Source organism: Eptatretus burgeri, chromosome 12 (genome assembly GCF_056783735.1).
Source record: "Eptatretus burgeri isolate ZD-2024b chromosome 12, Ebu_testis_v1, whole genome shotgun sequence".
Taxonomy (NCBI): domain Eukaryota; kingdom Metazoa; phylum Chordata; class Myxini; order Myxiniformes; family Myxinidae; genus Eptatretus; species Eptatretus burgeri.
Window position 1 is genome coordinate 54,875,325 of NC_140972.1, and position 22,968 is coordinate 54,898,292.

Here is a 22,968-nt window from a genome sequence, read left to right on the forward strand (position 1 = left end):
GAGTTGGCGAGCAAGCACATGTGGACAGAAATGAAAAAACTTCAACCCGAAGACGAGCTGATTATCAAAACTTGGAACGCGCTTCCTGTCACATACCTCACACTGCAGCGTGTGAGTATTGCTGTATTGACCTTGTTTGGATCTACGTATGCATGTGAGCAGTCATTCTCACATCTTAAAAACATCAAGTCCAACCTACGATCACGTCTAATGGATGAAAGCCTCAATGCTTGCATGAAGCTTAACCTCACCAAGTACCAACCAGACTACAAAGCCATCAGCAAATCCATGCAGCACCAGAAGTCCCATTAATGGTGAGTATTATAACAACATTATTTAAAAGAATAAATTCAGAGGCTTATTATACTCACATTTAGTTGAATTCAGTCTTAAAATATATTATATGGCTCTCACTGAAATAGATTTCCAAATATTTTGCTTTAATGGCTCTCTGAGTCAAAAACGTTCCCGACCCCTGCCGTAGGGCGTAGACAGTACAAATGTGGTGATGGAATTCTGGGTGCGATGTCACGGCTAAGCATAAAGAAGGAGAAAGAAGAAGGAGGAAGAAGAAGGAGAAGAAGAAGAGGAAAGAGAAGAAGAAAGAAGAGGAGGAAAGAGAAAGAAGAGGAGGAAGGAGAAAGAAGAGGAGGAAGGAGAAAGAAGAGGAGGAAGGAGAAAGAAGAGGAGGAAGGAGAAAGAAGAGGAGGAAGGAGAAAGAGGAGGAGGAGGAAGGAGAAAGAGGAGGAGGAGGAAGGAGAAAGAGGAAGGAGAAAGGAGAAAGGAGAAAGAGGAGGAGGAAGGAGAAAGAGGAGGAAGAAGAAATAGGAGGAAGAAGAAGGAGAAGGAAGGAGAAAGAGGAAGAAGGAGAAGGAGAAAGAGGAAGAAAGAGAAAGAAAGAGAAAGAGAAAGAGGAAGAAAGAGAAGGAGAAAGAGGAAGAAAGAGAAGGAGAAAGAGGAAGAAGGAGAAAGAAGGAGAAAGAAGAAGGAAGAAGGATATGGACTTTTAATCGCAAAATTACGTACTGTATAAATCGCAAATCGGGACAAAAGACATCTATTTTGTGGAGCATCAAGGGATAGATCAGCGTTGAGGTAGCTAAGCATTTGGGTTCCCCTTTAAAGCAAAAGACATGTCCTTGAATCACCCACATAAAAACAAGAGAGAGATAAGGTACTCCTCCTTTATGCAAAATTACATTTTACTTTTAAAATCCCCCTCCACCCATCCCTATTTTTGTTTCTGAAAAAAAAAATTTGCACTTACCCATGATATCCAGGTAATCTTCAGCTAGAATCGGTGGGCCTTTATCAATGGGCTTTCCAGAGCCATTAAACATGCGTCCTACAAACAAATGACAAATTCAGTTGATGCAACCAACAAACTCATAATTTCAAATGTTCATGCAATACATTTTAAAGTCACTCTTTGTCGACATGAAACTTTTTTTTTCTCACTTATTCCACATCCTCTGGGTAAACATGACCCTTTTAAAATGAGAAGCAAGAAAATAAAGATCGATTGAGAAAATAAAATCAAAACACCAACAACCAAGTTGGAAAGACGTTTCGACTACAGGCCATCATGAGGGACAAAAGACGAGGAGGAATTAACCCTTTGAACCCTAGCAGCCAGTAAACCAGCCACTATTCAAACCACCATATACCCGAGCGGCCGGTGAGTAACTGGCTGCCATTTGCTAGTTTACACATATCACGAGAACCTCCTGAGCAATTAGCGGCTTTGTTGTATTGCACCTGCTCTTCGGTCTGTGTCACCACAAATTACTCAGGAAGTGCGAGGGAGGCTTTTGCTGTGCACATGATTTAGAGGTTCTCCCAATGCTTCCCATCCCATCCTGGCATGCATGCTGTGAGAGTCTCATTTGAAGTGCGAGTGCGAAAGAGGTTTTTGCCGTGCACACACTTTGATAGCACGGGGTAACCTCCCAGGCCAGATTGCAGTAGTGTGTGTCGGGGTGGTGCTGAGGTGTCGACCACCAGACAGTAGTCTCCTTGGGGTAACCTGAGGCGGTCCCTTCGGGTGGGTGCCTGGAATGTCCTACCCCGAAAAGAAGATGATCACCTGTCTTCTGAGATCAAGCGTTTGGACATCGATATTGCAGCACTCTCTGAGGTTCGGACACCGGAATGCGGAGAGATCGTGGTGGGAGGTTACACCTACTATTGTTCTGGTCGCTCTGATGGTTACCATGCCGAAGGAGTTGCTGCAGCTGTGTCCAATAAGCTGACTCCAATGATAATTGAGGTAACACCGGTCAATGAGCATATCATGAGACGAAGTGTTCGTCGTCCTTGGGTGTCATTTCCCTGATCTCTGTATATGCTCCGACTGAGGCGAGTGATCTCACTGTGAAGGACGCATTCTATGCCACGCTCAAGTCTGTGATTGATCAGTGCCTCAGGCGAGATAATCTTCTCATCTTGGGAGATTTCATTGCATCAATTGGAACTGACAGGGATGGTTATGAGACATGTGTTGGTCCCCATGGGTCTGGAAATGTGAAGAATAGCACAAAGTTCCTTGACTTTGCACGAAAGTCATGGACTTAGGGTGGCTGGTTCATGGTTTTAGCGCACACAGGCTCATCGGTGGACTTGGTATTCCAACGCTGGTGGTGTGGCAAAGAAGATTGACCAGGTGCTCGTTGATGGTCGCTGGAGGATGATCCAGAACTGCAGGGTCTAGCGGAGTGCTCAGTTTGTCAATACTGACCACCAGCTTCTTGTAGCAACTCTGAAATTTCAGCTTCAAATCTCAGAGAATAGTTCAATGCAAGCCAAGGCTGGATGATGGCAAGCTCAAAGATGAGAGGGGATTTTGGGGATCTGGGTGCTTTGTGGAATCCTGAAGAGTTGTGGAGTGCCTTCAAGACCACCGTCCTTGATGTTGCTGGTGGATGTCTTGGAACTCACCGTAGGGTGAAGAAGAATTTTGTCTCTCAAGGGACACTGGATACCATTGACCGGAGTCACAGGGCCAGGCTGAATGGCAGAGCTGAGCTGTTCAGGGAGGTGAGAAATAAAACTGCATGTGCGCTAAAGGTGCACAAGGAGGCCTGTGTGTGTGGAATCTGTGAGGGGGTGGAGCATCACCTGTGATCAAATTATTCTCGTCCTGCTTACAGGGGAATTCGCGCATTGCGTTCCTCCAAGCCCTTCCATTGGTGTACTGCAGTTAGAGCAGAGGGTGTTAGGCTCTTGACAGAGGAGTCCGAAGTGAAGGCCCGCTGGCCCGGTTACATTGAGTTACATTGGCTGTACCAGGTTGATCGGGCAGCTGTCGAGTTGGATGTCAGGCGTGTTACTGTCCCTATTTCTGACCCTCAAATAAACTATGATCCACCCTCATTTGTGGAAACAGACCGTGGTGAACCGGATGAAATGGGATAAAGCTTCTGGGATCTGTGGCATCCATGCTGAACTTCTCAAGGCTGTTTGAAATACTGTACTCATGTCGCTGCATGCAGTTCTGTGCTCTGCCTAGAATACAGGCATCATCCCAACTGACTCGAAGATGGGTGTTGTTGTCCCTCTCTGGAAAGGAAAGGGTGATCGCCAGGACTGCAACAACTACCGAGGGGTGACGCTGCTCTCAGTGCCGGGCAATATCTTTCCTCAGATAATTCATAATAGGAATCGCCACCATTTGCTTGAGCACCAGAGTCCAGAGCAGTCAGGCTTTCAACCAAGGTCAACGATTGACCGTATACTTGCAATTCGGGTCCTCACCGAATGCGGACGAGATTTTCAACAGGAGCTGCTTGCAGCCTATGTTGATCTCTGTAAAGCGTTTGATTCAGTGAATTGGGATGCCCTCTGGAAGATTCTTGGTCTTTGTGGGGTGCCACGAAAACTGATCAATCTGATGTCTGAACTATACTCTGGTACTGAGAGTGCTGTGAGATGTGGTGATACCATCTCAGACATATTTCCAGTTGTTACTGGAGTTCATCAGGGGTGTGTACTGGCCCCCACACTTTTCAGCACCTGAATGGACTGGATTCTGGGGAGGATGTCTGAGTGATCAAGCTGTGGTGCATCGTTTGAGAATGTCAAGATCTCTGACCTTGATTTCACAGATGATGCAGTCATCTTTGTGGAGACTCTGGATATCCTTTTGGGGTCCTCGAGTTGCTCAATGGGTTGTCGGAGCAGCTGTGATTACGGGTTTCCTGCGTCAAAACTAAGATCCAGGCTTTCAATGACATCTTGGATGCAGCTATCTTATCAGTACCATTTTGTGGCGAGGATGTTGAGGTCACGGAGAGATTCACTTTCCTTGGCAGTGATATTCATGTCTCTGCTGGCTGTGAGCCAGAGGTCAATAGACATCTGGGTCGGGCCTGGGGAGTCATGGATTCACTAGATCATGGGGTGTGGCACTGTCGGTACTTGTGTAGGACGACAGAAGTCTGAGTCTTCAGGTCCTTGGTGCCAGGGCCGAGTCTTCAGTCCAGGTCAGGTCAGGATGTGAGACTTAGACTTTGGCCAGGGATCTGAGACGGAGACTTAATTACTTTGGTACCAGGTCTCTTTGGAGAATTACTGGCTATCGCTGGTCGGACTTTGTGTCAAACGAGCGGTTGCTGAGAGAGTCTCAATTTGTTACCTGCATAGTCCGTGAGCATCAGCTTCGGCTGTATAGACATGTGGATCGTTTTCCTGACGCTGATCCTACTCACCAGATTCTCTCATCCTGCTCACCAGATTCTCTCAGCGAGGGAGCCTCATGAGAGGAGGAGGCCAATGGACTGACAACATGCCTCATGGTTGCAGCAAGTTGATTAGCATCTCAAGGAGATGGGGATGGGCCAGGTATCTGCCTGGGGGATGCCCACATAGAGGCCCTGGTGTACCAGCAGAAAGTGGACGCACTGCCCCAGCACATGCTCCCATTCCTGACCTGAGGTTGATTAAAAGGAAGCAAAGTAAATAAATAAATAAATAAATAAAAACTTTGCTCACCAAGCATATCCTCAGAGACTGGAGTTCGCAAAATGTCTCCGGTGAATTCACAGGTCGATTTTTTTGCATCAATACCTGAGGTCCCTTCAAAAACCTAAAAACAAACGAAGGTTTTAGTGATAGATCAAAGGATGAAAAAAGTGCCACACTTGTCTGGTGTCATCATGATACCATTACCTCCTTCCTGAAGTTCATTAATGACCCAGCTTCATTTTACTTTCAAGGTGACGACAGAACAATAGCAAGTTAATCCCATATTCTTTGCGAGGATGGTCAATGGGGTAGTTTGGCCCAAGTCTTTCACGATAGGGCTGGACAGGCCTGACATTCGACTGGATATGTTTAGGACAGGAGTTTAGAATTTGTTGAGGGGGTGCTGGCAAAAACTTGCCTACACTTTCTAAATCACACAGTGGGATCTGAATCGTTCTAAATCTTCAACATTCGACAAAAGCTAGCAGACGGGTCACCAGCTTAACAGGCTTCCAAAGGATGGCACTTTTATTTTATGAAACTCACTGTATGTGAAGCATCCATCTGACAGATTATAGTCAGGACAATTAAACCTGGACTAGACACCTCAAAGTTACTTGCAAGATGAAAGTACCATTGCAATTCTGTGCAGGCGAAAATTGCAAGTCGTCTCACCACCCTCGTGTGAGTGAAGGGATGGGATGATTGGTTTCATACAAATGACCTGACCCTGACCCGAATAGTTGGAATAATACACCGATTTAAAACTTTCGTTTTCAGGCATATTGGTAAGCTACCTCTCATCATGTTACTGAGTTTTCCATATCGTCTACATCCAAGTTTGATTTCTCTCTTTCTTGTTCTTGATTATTTTCCTTGAGACTAAAGCTTTGCCCTAGGTATACGTGTTCTCGTATTTTTTCAATTTTGTTTCCATTTATTATGATTTCTCCATGAGGTAGGTACAAGCAGGTTCATTACTACTTTGGTTTTTGACATGTTCATCTTCAGCTCATACTTCATGCCAGCTTCAGCAAGTTCCCCGAGCATGGTTTCAATTCTCCCTAAACTTTATTCTATGACAATGTTGTCTGCAAATCTTATATGGTTAAACTTTTCTCCATTAATGTTGACACCCTGATGTACACACTAAAGTGTTTGAAATAAATACTCCAGACAGGCAGTAAATGATTTGGGCAAGATCGTGTCACCTTGTCCTCCTCATTTGATATTGATTTTTACACTTCCTTTGTGCAGCATCACTTTAGTTGTAGAATCTGTGTAAATATCTTTCAGTAATTCAATATATTTCCTTTCCACTACTTGTTGATGTAATGCATCCAGCACTGACCGTTTCCACAGTCAAATACCTTCTCATTGTCTACAAATACCATGCAGAGAGGTTTGTTATCTTCCTGACATTTTCCTTCAGTCGATTGATGATATGTATGAACGTAGTTTATGGTGGAATATCCACTTCTGAAGTGTGCTTGACCTCTTGGTTGGTTGCTATCGAAAATGCCTTCCATTCAATTGGTCAGGACCATTGTGAAAAGTTTATACATATTTGAATGTGGGCTGATTGGACAATAGTTTTTAAGATCTCGTTTGTCTCCCTTTTTAAAGAGGATAATGATAATCATGTTGACTTCTTTCCATGATTTGAGAACTTTCCCTTGTCTTAAGCAAGCTGTATATAGTTTAGCAAGCTGTACTGTAATGGTGTCTTCTCCTTCCATGATTATCGATTAATATGTTATCCAGCCCTGGTGCCTTTCCTCATTTCATGTTATGTAAAACATATTCAATTTCACAGTTTGTGATGTCTCTGGCTGTTTGATGCAACACTTCAACCCCAACCCCTTTGTCACTGTGGGTAAGCTGTTCATAAAATTATTGAATTCACTGTAATATTTTGTGTTGATCTCTCATTTCATGTCCATTTTAGTCAAGCAGTCTTTTGTTCTTTTGTTTACCATTGTGATGGAACCAAGTTTAAATGTAAAATGTATATTATGTTCCACACACATCTCGCCTCTTGCATATTTATGCTCCACCCATGTGTCGAATCATCTCCACTGCGAGCAGGCAAGAGGGAACTCCCCAGAAAGAATGTTTTCATGCCAACTCTGACATCATAGTAGGGTTAGGCATACAACCATACTTTTTTTGAAAGGAGTGTTTTTTATGGCCAAATTTCACGCTGATCACGAATCCGTTTAACTTTTTGGCATAGGATGATGTCTGAGGTTGGTAAAATGCAAAAATTCAAAATGGCCACCAAATTTACCCACTTTTCAGGTAAAATTTGATAATTATGGCTCACTAGGGCATGTAATATTAGGGTTGGGCACAATTCGACTTTTTCTCTGTTGTCCCGTTGAAAGGAGTGTTTTTTTTATGGCCATTTTTCACGCTGATCACGAATCCGTTGAAATTTTTGACCTAGGGTGATGTCTTACCAAGACTCTTAGGGTCTTCTCTATGTTTGGGTTCCCCTTTAAAGTCAGGAACTTTATGGTGGAATATCCACTTCTGATGTTGATCTCTGTAAACCCACCCTAACCCATAGCCCACAAGAGACCTTGTGTTGAATCCCAAACCCCCCATCCATAATATATATATACACACAGAATTGCCAAATTTTGATGTGATAAACCTCTGGGCCTTGGTCTCTGCTAAGTGTACATGTGGACAATGGGTGTTCTGAGTGAAAAAGAAACACTGGGAGACACCATTACAGTTTCTGACAAGCACAGGCTGAGAGTACTTCCACTATATGTAAATGCACCGAGAAACTAGGAAAACAAGGCAAGTCCAAATTAGTTTTCCAATATCAGACAAATGGTTTTAATGTGGATGGATTGACAAAATAATAGCAGTCATTTATTATAATTATGTGCTCATTTCCCATTGTGGCAATCTTTCCAATAATAATCTCTGAATCAATCAGGGGTTTTGTCACTATTTTCTTCACCTTTCTCCTCCCATTTCAAGGTGGTAGAACACTTCGTGAGAGAAAGTTTCCCCAAACAACATCCAAAATCATTCCCCATTTCCATTTACCTGGACCACAGCCTTGGAACCGCACACCTCCAACACCTGGCCACTGCGTGAGGTAGCATCTGGCAGAACGAGGTTTACAATCTCAGCATATTTTGGGAACTACAAAAATAAAGAATAAAAAACAAATTAAAAAAAAACAAAAAGAGACCGCCAGGTATTAGATGTACAACAAAATGGCACAAGAACAAACCAAGAAGTTCAAGGTAACACAAAATATACTTATACAGGAGGCTTGGGCAGTTATTTACATGTGAGAATTGACTCCGATTCTTAGCTGTTATCCCGATTCCATTACAAATCAATTGCGGTTCTGTGCCTGTTGTGTTGCATATTCTGCATGGTGGTGTAGCGTGTATACTGTGCATTGTATTAAAGTCTGTTGGTGACGTGTTACTGTATATGCATGTGCAATGTTGCAGGAAGTGTGTGTGTGTGTGTGTGTGTGTGTGTGTGTGTGTGTGTGTGTGTGTGTGTGTGTGTGTGTGTGTGTGTGTGTGTGTGTGTGTGTGTGTGTGTGTGTGTGTGTGTGTGTGTGTGTGTGCGTGTGTGCGTGTGTGTGTGTGTCAATGTAGGTCATTGGGGGTAGTCGTGGGGGTTTCACATAATTGATCAAATGATCACATATGGTAGGTAACCAAGTGATATATTTCAGGTAAATGGAGTTTTAACATATTTTTGTGTTATATCTGTCGTAAGTTTGGAGAAAATTCAATCTGAAGAAAAGAGAATAAAAGTTTGATTTCTCTTAATTGTTCATCAGCGTCGTTTACAACAACCTCAACAAAAGAAAATTTTATGGGCTAAAATCTTAAATGAACATGTACTACGAGGAATAATAGATGAGAAAGAGGGGGAGAAAGAGCGAGTGAGAGAAGAGATACAGGCAGAGAGATCTTCAGAGAGGCAAAGATGGACAGCACATGGTCCACAATATTCCACATTGACATGTGGGGAGGGGGACAATGTGGGGGGAGGGGGGAAATGAGGTGTGCACGGCTCTACCGATGCAAGAGGCATGAGAATCTGTGCAAGAAGAGTCAGCGGAATGGCCAGAGAAGAGTCGGCGAGAACCCCCTCCCCGAGCCGCAATGGTCTCGCCATTCGTACCACTGAACATGACATCACTTCTACTTTCCAATGATACCACACGTGTCGGTTTAGGATGTGCGGCTCACAAGTTAGCCTTGTGACTGGTGTGACCCTTGGGACCCTGCCCCTCCCCCGAGCCCTTTTCGACCCCCACTGGTGAACAGGAAACTGCCTTCCCCACCCAACAGCACCACACTGTGTACATTCCGGATCGATAACGTGTAAAATGGCTCTGATTGCTGTGAATCTTCGAGCCTCATCAGAAATTTAAGGCCATTTTTGATCCCCCTTTGAAATAGAATATCAAATGTAAAACTTCAGACTTATAATCAGCTTAAACGCCTGGAAACGTCCACTTTCATTTAGTGGCCAGATGTGTGCACCAAAAGTCATTTTCTAGCCTTCTCTCAGATTCTGGGTTATGGCCTATAAGAGTCAAAAACTCTGAGGTACCATTAAAAATTGGGGGCACCAATTGTCGAAACAAATCCTACAACAGCGAAAAGCCTTCTCCTATCTTATAGGGGGAGGCTCAATTAATGTACTACTGATAAAGTGCAGACATGAAGAGCCAAATGGCCTTGTCCAAGTTCATGGTATACGGGTATGGTCAACAGCAACCGAAAATAGTTTGCATCTTTCTACGATTACGAATACGATCCAAAATAAGGAACTTCTCGAAATGAAATGTCCAAGTATTATGATGACTAACTAAAGGAATCAGGTGGCAGAAACCACAATTATTCCTGACACAATGGCTGCATGATGTCGATCATTAAGCTAATAAAGGCCCAGATTCCTCAACCATTTGAACCCTGAGCTACTTGGGACTTTTGGCTCCCCCACCCTGGGCTCCCTGGAGAAAAATCTGGCCTCTCAGGTATATGGAGGTTTGAATAGCAGCTGGTAAACCAGCAGCAAGGGTATATGGAGGTTTGATTAGTGGCCGGTAAACCAGCCACTCGGGTATATGGAGGTTTGAATAGCAGCTGGTAAAATGGCCGCGATGGTTCAAAGGGTTAAAAGCAAATTTCTAATGCTGATCCCGAGTTGGACAATCCCCTTTTTTGTTTTTTCAACCTTAAATACTTAACAATGAGAAAGGAAAAAAGTAAAACTTGCGCAGGTCATAAAAGAAAGTAACAAATGCTTCATTTGCAAAACATAAATCGGGGAAAATTAGTCTTACCTTTACGTGATCTAGAATGACCAGGGGACCATTCACACCAGAAACTGTCCTGTATGCTGCAAGAAACAAGAGCATACGACAAATTAAAATAGCAACATTTTGGTTCAAGGTCAAAATCACCTTTCACAAATCAAGAGGATTTTTAACCTTCTTACAATAACGAGGAATGAACAAAAAGGGAGCATTTAACAAACCAGAGCCTCAACGGACAATATTCTATTAATGATTAATTGACACGACCTGCAGTAGATTTGCATGCGGACTTGCACACTCTCACTCGATATCACAGAGCTATTACAATAGCTCTCAAGTCCCTTCGAGAACTGGCGCGAGGCTAATGAGCAAAGTAACAAAAACAAAATGGATGAATGAAAAGTGCATGGTACATTAAAAAAGAAGAAGAAAAAAAAGTACAATTGAATTGGGGGTGGGAGGGGGGTGGGGGAGGGGGAATTAAAAAAAAATAAAAAAAAAATTGCTCAAGAACATTGAAAAACCTCACCCTTGCTTGACAGAGCAATTCATAAAGCCTGCATTTAGTTCAACTACATTGTTAAGGGGGTATTAAAATGGTGCAAATTATGGCTTTTTTATTAAATTATTTTCCCCTGCAGCACTATGCAGTCCATTTAGTTCATCCCTACCTATATACCAATTCAGAAAACCCACAATGATCTGAATGACAAAACCCAGTGAAAGGTGCAGAAGCACATAGTAAGTAAACATCCTCCCAGTCTGAAAACCCCATCCATCTGGCCCATAATTAGCTAGAAACCAAACAGCTCTTTGTCGGATTTTCTACCCATGTGTGGGCCTGGACCACACATTCAGACTGTTCCGAGACAAAAGCTCGCCCCGCCTATTGTTTTACCTTCACAAATGCTCTCTTCACTTCGGACTTCGAGTTCTTCAGCACCAAAAACAGCTTACACTCGTCAATGGACATCCTTCGCTGATCGCCTAGCATGGCCTTGCGACCCCGACGTCAATCTCTTCCTCCCGGTACCCGCAAGCGCGGCAAATTATCAAATCAATTAGCAAACAAGCCCTGACAACAGCACAAGATGCTGCAAAGATAATGAGGTCAGTGTCGAGCTCGAATGCCACCAGGCTACAGAAAGGCCAGCTCGGCACCATTTTCAATGTGTGCCGTAGACCCCAAGCACGGAGGATATCCTCCTGGGGTAGAAGACCTACTGCTGAACCTTCAACCAATGGGCAATTACATTTGCAAAAAAAAAACAAACAGTCTAGAAGTAGCTCGAATGAAAATTCTGCAAAAGAGCGTCGAGTAACAGTACCAAGATGTCAGAATAAAGCGATGCTAGCTTTAAAAGCAAAGAAATGCAAAAAAAAAATTCCAATGTGGTTCAAAATGCCCTCAAACATATATATATATATATATATATATATATATATATATATATATATATATATATATATATATATATATATAAATAATATATATATATATGAAAAACGAGAAAAAGAGAAAGATTCTCAACCATTATAATGTTAGAAATATGAGCAACTCGCACAAATGGTTCCCATCAATAGCCATCCGATAATTCCAAAAGACAGAGGGATGGATTTGAGCAGCCAGGGAACACAAACTAAAGATCAAGGTGATAATCTACAAATCATCCATCTTGCACAACACAGACCCATTCAAGAGTGGTTTTGTTCGTGCAAAACATCATGTCTGAAATCAGCACACAGAGATTGCAATCACTGCAGAACAAGTGGACACAATACTCGTCATGGGATGAGAATGAATTAACCACATGGCAAAATAAAAATATATATATATTAAATTAAAAAGGCCCAAGGCTGACAATACATGGTCTAGCATCTTAGATGGTCAAAATTCTCATAATGAAAGCAAAACAAAATTTGCCGGGCACTCTGCAACATGGAATTCCCCATATTTAAACCGATATGGAATGTGTAGAATTGCAAGTTCATGGTTTTCTTTCCCTGGTCAACAAAATAAGGAGTTTGTTTTTCGATGCAAAAGGCCAATACAGATCCATATCAGTTACAAACATCTTGGAAGCATGCCTGCTTCAGGAATAGCACTTGTGATGGCTAGTTAATCAGTAAGCAATGAATGTTTACAAAACAAATAAATAAAACCGATAATTCCTACACTTGGTGTAAATAAAGTTTTTGAACTATAATATAAAATACCAAATAGTCGCAACTATCATACGGAAAGCACCCAATTTTGAACAACTCCAACTTCTCATCGTTGTGTGCTTCAACAGGCCTTAAGATGCAAATGCTACATTAACTTCCTTTGGGAATTAAAAGTTTCCCACTCGTGGCTAAATGGGCAGGTGTGGTGGTATGGATGGGTGGGCTTTTTTGTTCGACGACTGCAAAGCAATGACAGAATGTCGAACACAGAACCCCGTGGTATTATGCACACTTTTCCCGTATTGGAACAATTAATTGTCGCTAATCAATGGGCCTTAGCACAGCTGCATGTAGGACAGAACAGAGGGAGGGGTACGGGGTGGAGAGCAGGCATTATGTCTTTGGGAGCGACCACAGCCTACTCTCAGCTTATTGTGCAACGTGTCAATCGCCCTTTGGCAATCAAAGCCAGTGGCAAATTAGAGCATAGGAGGCCTGACATGCCGTACTGAAGCATAGTGGGGAGCAGGCACTATTCAACTAATTAGGGCCGGCCAGGCGAGAGGCCTGGCACAGAATTCCGGCACACACCTGCACTTTGGTGGTCACTAATAAGCACAGTGTGTGTAAAAGGGGACAGCGGATGATTCACTGGGGCGTGAAAGGCTTGTATAGCTAACGTTGCCCATTATTCCCCAAAGCAGTAAAGCAACTCGTCACCTGCACGCAACTTTCTGCTCAAACAAAGTTCAGACAACACCAACACTGCATATGATCAATTTTATAAAATCAAAACCAAAATCAATTTCTCCCAAAATAACTCATAATACATTCACAGTAATATTTTGTTGTAGCTTAAAGAGAATTGTAACAATTTGAACATTTAATTTTGTTTAAATAGAATTTGAATGGAATGTTTTTTTTAATGTTATGGGGACCAACATGAACTCCTCTTTTTAAAAATAGACAAATAGTTAATTCAGATTTCACATTTAAGAGATTTGTGCAATAAGCTTCTGAAAAATGCGAAAGTTTTCAGGTCACAAATAAGCTTAAATGTTTATTTTCCTATTACACCAAATCAATCGACATTTAAAAAAAAAAAAAAAAAAAAAAAAACCATTCAAGAAACACCAATGAAAAGTACTGCACATATATATATATATATATATACATATATATATATATATATATATATATACATATATATATATATATATATATATATACATATATATATATATATATATATATATATATATATATATATATATATATATATATATATATATATATATATATCAATCAGAGTCGATCTAGATTTTTTTACTTTTGGTTGGAAGCGCCACCACCTTCTTAAAAAAAAAAAGAAAAAATATATATATATATATATATATATATATATATATATATATATATATATATATATATATATATATATATATATATATATATATATATATATATATATATTGTTGTGGCCCGGGGTTCGGTGGCGATAAACGACCACTAGGTGGAGCAGTGGAGTCGTCTCCCACCGAACACCCGGAATTTAGGTCGTGACTCGGATAAGTGCGAAAGGTCATGGGTCCCTTAGCGGACCGTGGTCGCCAATATTTTGACGGCATGGGGTAGGGTTAATTGCCTAATTTCAATATACCTAAGTACCCACGTCGTCCAACTACCGGGGAAAACCACACCCTCGACGGACCTCGGGCGGAACGGACCGTTTACCAAGCCCGATCCGGATGTAAACCGAGCGGGGATTACCAAGATCCGTCGCTCCAATTGAACAATTTATGGCATGAACGGCCTTACAACTTCTCAATACGCACCATGCTAGGCCAATGAAAGAAAACACAAACAACAAACTGGAACATTTAACACGGGGGTTTATTTATAAACAATAATCGGGGAGTGAGACACAGAGCAGAGTTATCCAAATAAAGAAATGTAATGTACAACGAACACAGGGCACTTAGACAGTTTCTACTTGAAAGACTGGCACCACACACACACACCCAAAGAAATGGTGGCCACGGCCTTTATTTCGGACCTTCAGCTCAGGAGGGAAAGGCAAGCTGAGGGCAGGGGCCTATTTTTGCACCTGTCCACCTCGTGCGGTCTGGTCGAGTTTGTCCGGTGGCGGGACTCGAACCCACCACCAACAACACAGCACCAAGCTCCAGGGACCAGCGAAAGAGCGTCGGACGCCAGCCAGCACGAAGGCGGACGAGCGAGAGATGACAAGCCGACCGGTGATCGAGCCCGAAACAGCTTCCTTGATCAGGCCACACCAGTCGAGGCAGACGTGCACAGCCAGCATGGGAACGGACCAGACAAGACGAGGCTTCCTCTCCTTCTCTTTATGGGGCGAACCTTTCTCAACGACGACTCGCCACCTCGTCTTATCCTTCCCCTCCCCCGGGGTCAAGGGAAATGCTCTCAGGCACTCGCCTCCGGATTGGACGAGGGGTTATCGGGCGACTCGTGGCCGCCGTTGATTGGATGAGCTCACGGTGGGCGGAGGGAACCTCACCCCTGTACATGCCACGCTGCACATGGGCGATGGTGCAAAAACGAAGGATGAAGATTTAAAGATACAAAAAAAAACCTGACTATAAAAGTAACTCGTGTTGCACACACGAAATTCCCATTACACAGAAGGAGGGATTCTAACTATAAACACATACTTATCGAAATAACTGAACTACGGGGACTCTGGCTGTGTGTGTGTGTGTGTGTGTGTGTGTGTGTGTGTGTGTGTGTGTGTGTGTGTGTGTGTGTGTGTGTGTGTGTGTGTGTGTGTGTGTGCAAAAGGCTTCCAGATTCGGAATACACACACACACACACACACACACACACACACACACACACACACACACACACACACACACACACACACACACACACACACACACACACAAAACCAGTCAAAGTTTTAGAACACCCCCATTTTTCAGTTTTTACTGAAATTTAAGCAGTTCAAGTCCAGTGAATAACCTGAAATGGTACAAAGCGACGCGATAAACTGCCAGAGGTTAAAAAAAAAAGTTGAGGTTACCAAAAACTGAAAAATAATGTAAATTTCAGAGTTGTTAAAAAGGCCCTTTTCAGGGAACAAGTAATGGGTTAGTAACTGCAGCTGTTCTGCAGCAATGGAAGTAAATTAAGCCTTGAAAGTTGATGCAAACAATTCCTACAGGTGTCCCAACTTTTGTTGATTAGTTACAAACCCTCTGTCTGTATAAAAGCAGTGTTGGAACAGATTGTGTTGCTACACCCTCTGAAGCATTATTTGGACAATATTGCACTGCAAGAAGTAGTATATTGCAATCAAAATAGCGAGAAAAAGACAATTAACAAAGCTAGACAGACAGACCATTATAACCCTTAAAAGTGTGGGTCTTTCCTTCAGAGAAATTGTAATGAAGCCAAGGTGTCAGTGAGTACAGTTTCCTACACCATCAAAAGGCACTTGGAAACTGGAGGAAAGTCCGACAGGAAGAGGTCTGGCAGACCCAAAGCCAAAACACAATCAGAAGACAAGTTTTTGAGAGTCAACAGCTTGCGTGATAGGCGGTTCACAGGACAGCAGCTTCAAGCTGAGCTTAACACTGGTCGAAGGAAGTCTCAGTTTCAACTGTGAAGAGAAGATTTCGAGCTGCAGGTTTGACAGGTCGAGTGGCAGTAAGAAAGCCATTGCTAAGATGGCAAAATAAGAAAAAGAGGCTTGCCTGGGCCATGAAGCACCGCCAGTGGACTACTGAAAACTGGAAGAAGGTGTTATGGACCGATGAATCAAAATTTGAAATCTTCGGTTCATCACGCAGGGTTTTTGTAGGCCGTAGAGTAGGCGAAAGGATGGTTCCTCAGTGTGTGACACCAACTGTAAAACATGGAGGAGGAAGCGTGATGATCTGGGGCTCTTTTGCTGGATCCAGAGTCGACGAGTTGCAGAGTGACTGGCACCCTGAACCAAAAGGGCTACTACAGCATTTTGCAGTGCCATGCAATACCCTCTGGTCTATGCCTAGTTGGTCAGGGGTTCATCCTTCAGCAAGATAACGAACCAAAACATACCTCCATGCTATGTCAGAACTACCTTACAAGAAAAGAAGAGGGTAGGCTTCAAATCATGGAATGGCCAGCACAGTCTCCAGACTTAAACCCCATCGAGCTGGTTTGGGATGAACTGGACAGAAAGGTGAAAGCAAAGCAACCTACAGGTGCAACACATTTGTGGGAACTTCTGCAACAGTGTTGGGAAGAACTTTCCGAACAATATTTGATTTCCATTGCAGAAGAATGCCAAGAGTATGTTCGGCTGTTATATCTGCAAAAGGAGGCTACTTTGATGGGTCAAAAATTTAAATTAAATTTGGTTCAACAAAACGATTCTATGATTTCTTTTTTTATCTGTAATTGTTTATTATTTTGTTCTATGCTTTAATTTCAGAGTACATTGAAACATTAAACTGCTTAAATTTCAGTAAAAACTGGAAATATGAGAGTGTTCTAAAACTTATTGACCAGTTGTGTGTGTGTACACATATATATATATATATATATATATATATATATATATATATATATATATATATATATATATATATATATATATATATATATATATATATATATGTCTTCTTCTTTCGGCTGCTCCCGTTCGGGGTCGCCACAGCGGATCATCCGTATGATCCGCATAGTGATTTGGCACATGTTTTACGCCGGATGCACTTCCTGACACAACCCTGGTCGCCTCTTACGACACAGGGATATGGTACACCTATTTTAACCGGGGTATACACCGGCCCAGTACACTGGTACTCATTTCGCCGACCTCGGAAGGATGACAGGCTGAGTCAACCCCCTGGTGTATTAATTCAGTGGCTCAACGGGGCTTGAACTCAGGATCTTTTGGATCCCAAGCCGCTGCTCTAACCACTGCGCCAACACCAGGATTGTGTGTGTGCGTGTGCGTGTGCGTGTGCGTGTGCGTGTGCGTGTGCGTGTGCGTGTGTGTGTGTGTGTGTATATATATATATATATATATATATATATATATATATATATATATATATATATATATATATATATATAGATATATATATATAATCCAAAACATTCCAAGAACAAGACTTTAAATGTGTCACTATGTTTTTCATTCACTCCATGTATGTTTTTCATTCATAAAGTCAAAGTCCACTGAAGTAAAAAAATGTATTAATGTTCATTAACAATTTGTTTATGCTGCACTATCACTCACCAAGCAGTCTGGTCTCTGCGCACATATCAGCTTCCAATTTACAACAGATCCGCGGGGATTGTCGCACATCCAACCACTAATGCATTCCTCGATATCTTCCCCAAGTCTAAGCTTCACGGTCACCTCAATTCCTTTGTGCTCCCTTTTCCCAGTTGCGGAATCGCCTCACCGAATCCAACCCATTGTGCTTTTTGATGTAGTTCTTCAAGATGGTGACCCATCACCCTCTCATTTGGTCTCCCATTATCAAACCTTAGTTTTACTTTGCGATTCATTTTATTTATTACTCCCACCTAACCACAACCAAAACCTCCTTTGGCTCACTGAAACTCCAGCTACTCGATTTGTTGTTTCAGTATTTGTTTGTGCATCCTTTGAGCATACCCCTCTTCCACATTTTTGGCTTTTTGTTAATCAAATACCCAACCTCATGCATGATTTGGAAATCAAAATAAAAACATTTTACTGCTGCAAGGAGTAGCTTGACACAAAATAAAAGTTTAAAACAAGCAAAGCTCTGCAGGACATTTTGTTGCATTTTCTATCAGGGTATTCTCAAAACGATTTTCCCCTTTGTTCCAACAGTTCAAGTTTTACGGTTACAACATTGGAGTAGCACATGTACACAAAAGTGGAAAAGTTAACATAACGATCAGCCAAAGACATACAAACGAACAAATAAATAAATAAATAAAATAAAACAGCATACCAGGATGCAACTTACAAAGACTATAAACCAATTTTTTTAATCCATCATTTTACAACTTGATGAAGTGGAATGCGACTCATAAAAGCACCACTAGCACTTCTACATGGCCATTGTGCAGTCCTTAATGGGGCTGAGGGATGGCTGTTATGCTGACCTTTGTTTCCCCAGCCCCCTCTTAGCTCACAAACCTTTGTGCCTAGAAATGGTAATTGGGACATGCCTCTGTGAGTGGCAGTGTGAAGCAAAGCCATTGCTGTGCTCAGGAGTGTGAAAACAGTCACAAAGTGTTATCCAGTGAACGGAGTCATTAATGTGCTTAACACCAACCCAAAACCACAAGAGAGTTTTCCGGAAGCCAAACATGCATGCAAACGAAACTACGCAATTATTGTCCCAGCACAAAAATTGTATCACATTAGATATGCAACAGCGGTTAATTTTGGGAGGATTTCCAATGTGGTTCAAATACTAGATTTTGGTTCAAATACTCATCTGATTACTAGATTTTGCCAAAAAAGAAGTGATACTGATAGTATGTGCTCCCATGTGTGAGTGACAAACTTACTTGAAAGGCCATAAACAAGAAGAGAAAATACAGGTGGTTGCTTAAAACTGGTCCTGCATTATTTGCAAAATCAATCAACAAAACAGCCTGCTGAAAAGGGGCACCTATCCCATGCAGCCACCTGTGTTTGGACAGCAGCCAATATCTCCGAAGAAATCCTTGCTACGTTCCCAAACGGAACACACCCTGCGAGGTTGTTTTTGACAATTTTTTCACTGAGATTGCAATTCTTACAAATTGCTTTTTCATCAAAACTTCCAATATGAAGCAAGGTATAGTACACACTGAAAGGTCAGATCAGGAATGGGAGCATCAGTCGGAGCAACGCGTCGCTGCGTCCACTTCCTGCCGGTACTCAAGCAGCTGCCTGGCACATCACCATGTCCTTGAGATGCCGATCAACCTGCTGCAACCACGAGGAACCTGGTCAGCCCATTGGCCTCCTCCACTCATGAGGCTCCCTCGCAGAAATAATCTGGTAAGCAAGATCAGCATCAGGAAAAGCTACATGTCCATACAACCACAGCTGATGCTCAGATTATTCAGGTAACAAATCTCATCTCAGTCTCTCTCAGCAACTGCTCCTTGGACACAAAAAAGTCTCACCAGGGATAGCCAAGGATTCTCTGAAGAGACCTAGTACCGGACGAGTTAAGTCTCCGTCTCGGACCAGAGTCCATTCTCACATTGGTAGAGCAAGACTGGAAACACCAAGAACTTAAAGACTTGGACTTTTGCCCTCCTGCATAGGTAACGACAGCACCACACCCCATGATCCAGTGAACCCATGACTCCCCAGGCCCGACTCAGACGTCTGTTGACCTCTGGCTCACAACACGCGGAGACATGAATATCACTGCCAAGGAAAGTGAATCTCTCTGTAACCTCAACATCCTCACCACAAGCAGGTACTGACAAGATAGCAGCATCCAAGATGTCATTGAAAGCCTGTATCTTAGTTTTGTCCCAGGAAACCTGTAATCCCAGTGGCTCCGACTACTCATTCAGTGCCTCGGGGGCCACCATAAGGATATCTCGGGTCTCCGCGAAGATGACTGAATCATCTGCAAAATCAAGGTCAGAGATCTTGACATTCCAAAATGATACACCATAGCTTCATCTCTCTGACATCCTACTCAGAATCTAGTCCAAACAAGCACTGAAAAGTGTGGGGGCCAGCACACACACATAACATACTCCAGTAACAACTGAAAATCAGTCAGAAATGGAACTACCACACCTCATAGCCCTCTCAGTACCAGTGCATAGTTCAGCAATTAGATTGGCCAGTTTTGGTGGTGCCCCACGAAGACTGCGAATCCTCGAGAGGGCATTCCGATTCACTGAATCAAACACTTCGAAGAGATCAACCGCAGAAATCATAGGCAGCAAGCAGCCCCTGTCGAAAATCTCGCCTGCATTCGGTGAGGACCCAAAGAGCAATGATACGGTCAATCGTCAACCTCTTTCGTGGAAAGCCCAAATGCTCTAGGCGCTGGTGCGCCTTAGATAATGCTGAACGAACCTAAGATAATGCTGCAATACTGATGTCCAAAAGCTGGAGCTCAGATGATAGCAGAGACTGGTGATCATCCTCTTTTCGCGATGGGACATTCCAGGCACTCACCCAAAGGGACCACCTCAGGTTAACCCGAGGAGACCGCCGTTTGATGGAGGACACCTCAGCACCACCCTGACACAAACCACTGCAATCCAACCCAGGAAGGTTACACTGTGCTTTCCCCACCCTCCCCCCTCCCCATCAAAGAATGGGAGTCCCAAAGGCTTTGCCCCAATCCGATCAACAGGTGAGCTGCCCTGCAAAGGGCAGCTGCACAGGAGGTACTCCAAGAGTGGGTTTTCACTTTTCTTTGCATTTTTTGTGCGTTTTGCAGAATGAAGTGTTTTACGGTGGCCGGAGTGCAAATCCTGCCACCTACTTCCTAGAAAGAAGTACCGACTACACGTGGACGTCCACAGCCACAGTTGGGCACTAGATATGGATGGCCGTTGGCTCACAAGGAGCTCCTCTGCCCTTTGACAGGTTTTGTTTTTAATCCTGCTGGGTGTCCATATCCATACACCCTCCTCACCAGGAAGCTGGATGGGGGAGACGGTTTAATTGCCGCCAACCCAACAATGAAAGTATGACTGAAAATGTGAAAGTAAAATAAAAAATAAACAAGAACGGCACTCTTCGACGTTGCCAGCGATGTCTCTGCCCACATTATTATTGAAGGCTTTTATGTTTAAAAAAAAAAAAAAATATATATATATATATATATATATATATATATATATATATATATATATATATATATATATATATATATATATATATATATATATATATATATATATATATATATATATATATATATATATCCATATGGCTGCCGAACCACGTGACCGATGACATCAATATTTTTTCCGCCCATACAATATAGCCCATATGACCTTCAAATATTTTCAAACTGTTCAGATAAAGTGTTCGACGTATGCCATTTTGATGTAATAGCAAAGCCACCTATGACATCATCATCCAAAAAAACATGAAAAAAATAAATAAATAAATAAATAAATAAGTAAAATCACACTTATTTCACATGGGGAGTGTTTGACATGTGCCAAGTTTCAAAAAAAAATTTCCATGGAGCGGTTTCGGAGATACAGAGTGCCAAAGCGTTTCCTTTTTTCCAACAAGGCTGCCACACCACATGACCGATGATGTCATAATTATCATTAAAACATTACACATGAGCAGTAGCACCTATGATCAGTTTCGTGTCAATCGGCTAAGCGGTTATGAACAGAGAAAATTAGCACGGACGGACGGACGGCCAACTGAAAAACATGATGCCTCCGGTGACTTCATCAGCTGAGGCATAAAAATATTTGTGACAAACACCTGAATGACAATGCTTTTGAGAAGGGTTTGTTAAGTTTTCATCAAAAAATAAATCAATGAACAAACATCACAATTCTGCACATCCATGTTAACCAAACCATTATGCCAAATATCTCTGGCAAAGATGCGACAAATGTATACGAACAGGATTTTAAAATAATATTTTTTAAATGATGGTGAAATAGTTTGAACACTCGAGATTTCATGGATCACATTTTCCCATGCAGAATTGAGGGGGGCGGGGGGAGAAGGAAAAAAAAAAAAAGACATGGGTGGGGTTTGCGAGCCGCAAATTTGATTGGTTGAGATGTTGTAAAATGCCAAAATATTTTGTCCCAAGTACAACTAAACTAAAGGGTTTTGAAAGTGCTAAAAAGGCGATTTGTACTCTCCATTGTTCAAGTATATAATTCAATTGAAATGAAATGAAGATCTTAAGGTTTATAGAATTTTTTTATTTTATTCAGAAGTTTACAGGCATTGATGCAGCGTCTTTTACACCAACTTATTTAACACGTTACATTAGTTCTCGTGCCTGTTAAATGTGTCCTTTATGACATCATTAAAACAGTAAGTTTCTTCTTTGGAATGATTTTGAATTTTTTTTGACCGGCAGAGGCAGAGTAAAATAAATAAATAAATAAATACAAAAAAAAACGTTTTTTTGCTCCTCTACGCATGTACGATCAGGATGAATTCAGAGCTAATGTACTGTTAAATGGCAGGTTTGTTTTCTGATTCATGTTGCGATTCGTGTTCAAAATATAACATTCAATTGAAATTCAGTTGTTCCTTGATGATTAACTGACGTTTGTTGATACAGGCAGACAGACAGACAGACAGACAGACAAAGTGAACCAATTGTTTGACCCTGCTTTTCACTTCAAGCACACAGGGTAATAAGTGACATTTAAAACAAGAAGGGCACTCGGTGAAGCGCATACCTCCGCCATGTAATGCCTGATCTACGAGAACATATCGGGCCCAGTACATTTTTGAAATATCATGCTATATAGTACTGTATCGTTTTCAGCCCCATCTCTCAATGGTGAAGAATCACTTAAGAAATTCG

General features: G+C 42.1%; 1 protein-coding gene across 1 annotated transcript in view; it reads right to left on the reverse strand.

Annotated features, from left to right (window-relative positions):
* ATP6V1B2 (ATPase H+ transporting V1 subunit B2) overlaps positions 1–22,968 on the reverse strand; it is a 120,984-nt gene that overhangs the window by 52,697 nt on the left and 45,319 nt on the right. The window contains exons 3-6 of the mRNA XM_085848026.1: positions 10,307–10,362; positions 8,029–8,127; positions 4,990–5,083; positions 1,268–1,345 (exon numbers count right to left, since the gene is read on the reverse strand). Coding sequence (XP_085704152.1) covers positions 1,268–1,345; positions 4,990–5,083; positions 8,029–8,127; positions 10,307–10,362 — 327 coding nt within the window. The remainder of the gene's footprint in view (positions 1–1,267; positions 1,346–4,989; positions 5,084–8,028; positions 8,128–10,306; positions 10,363–22,968) is intronic.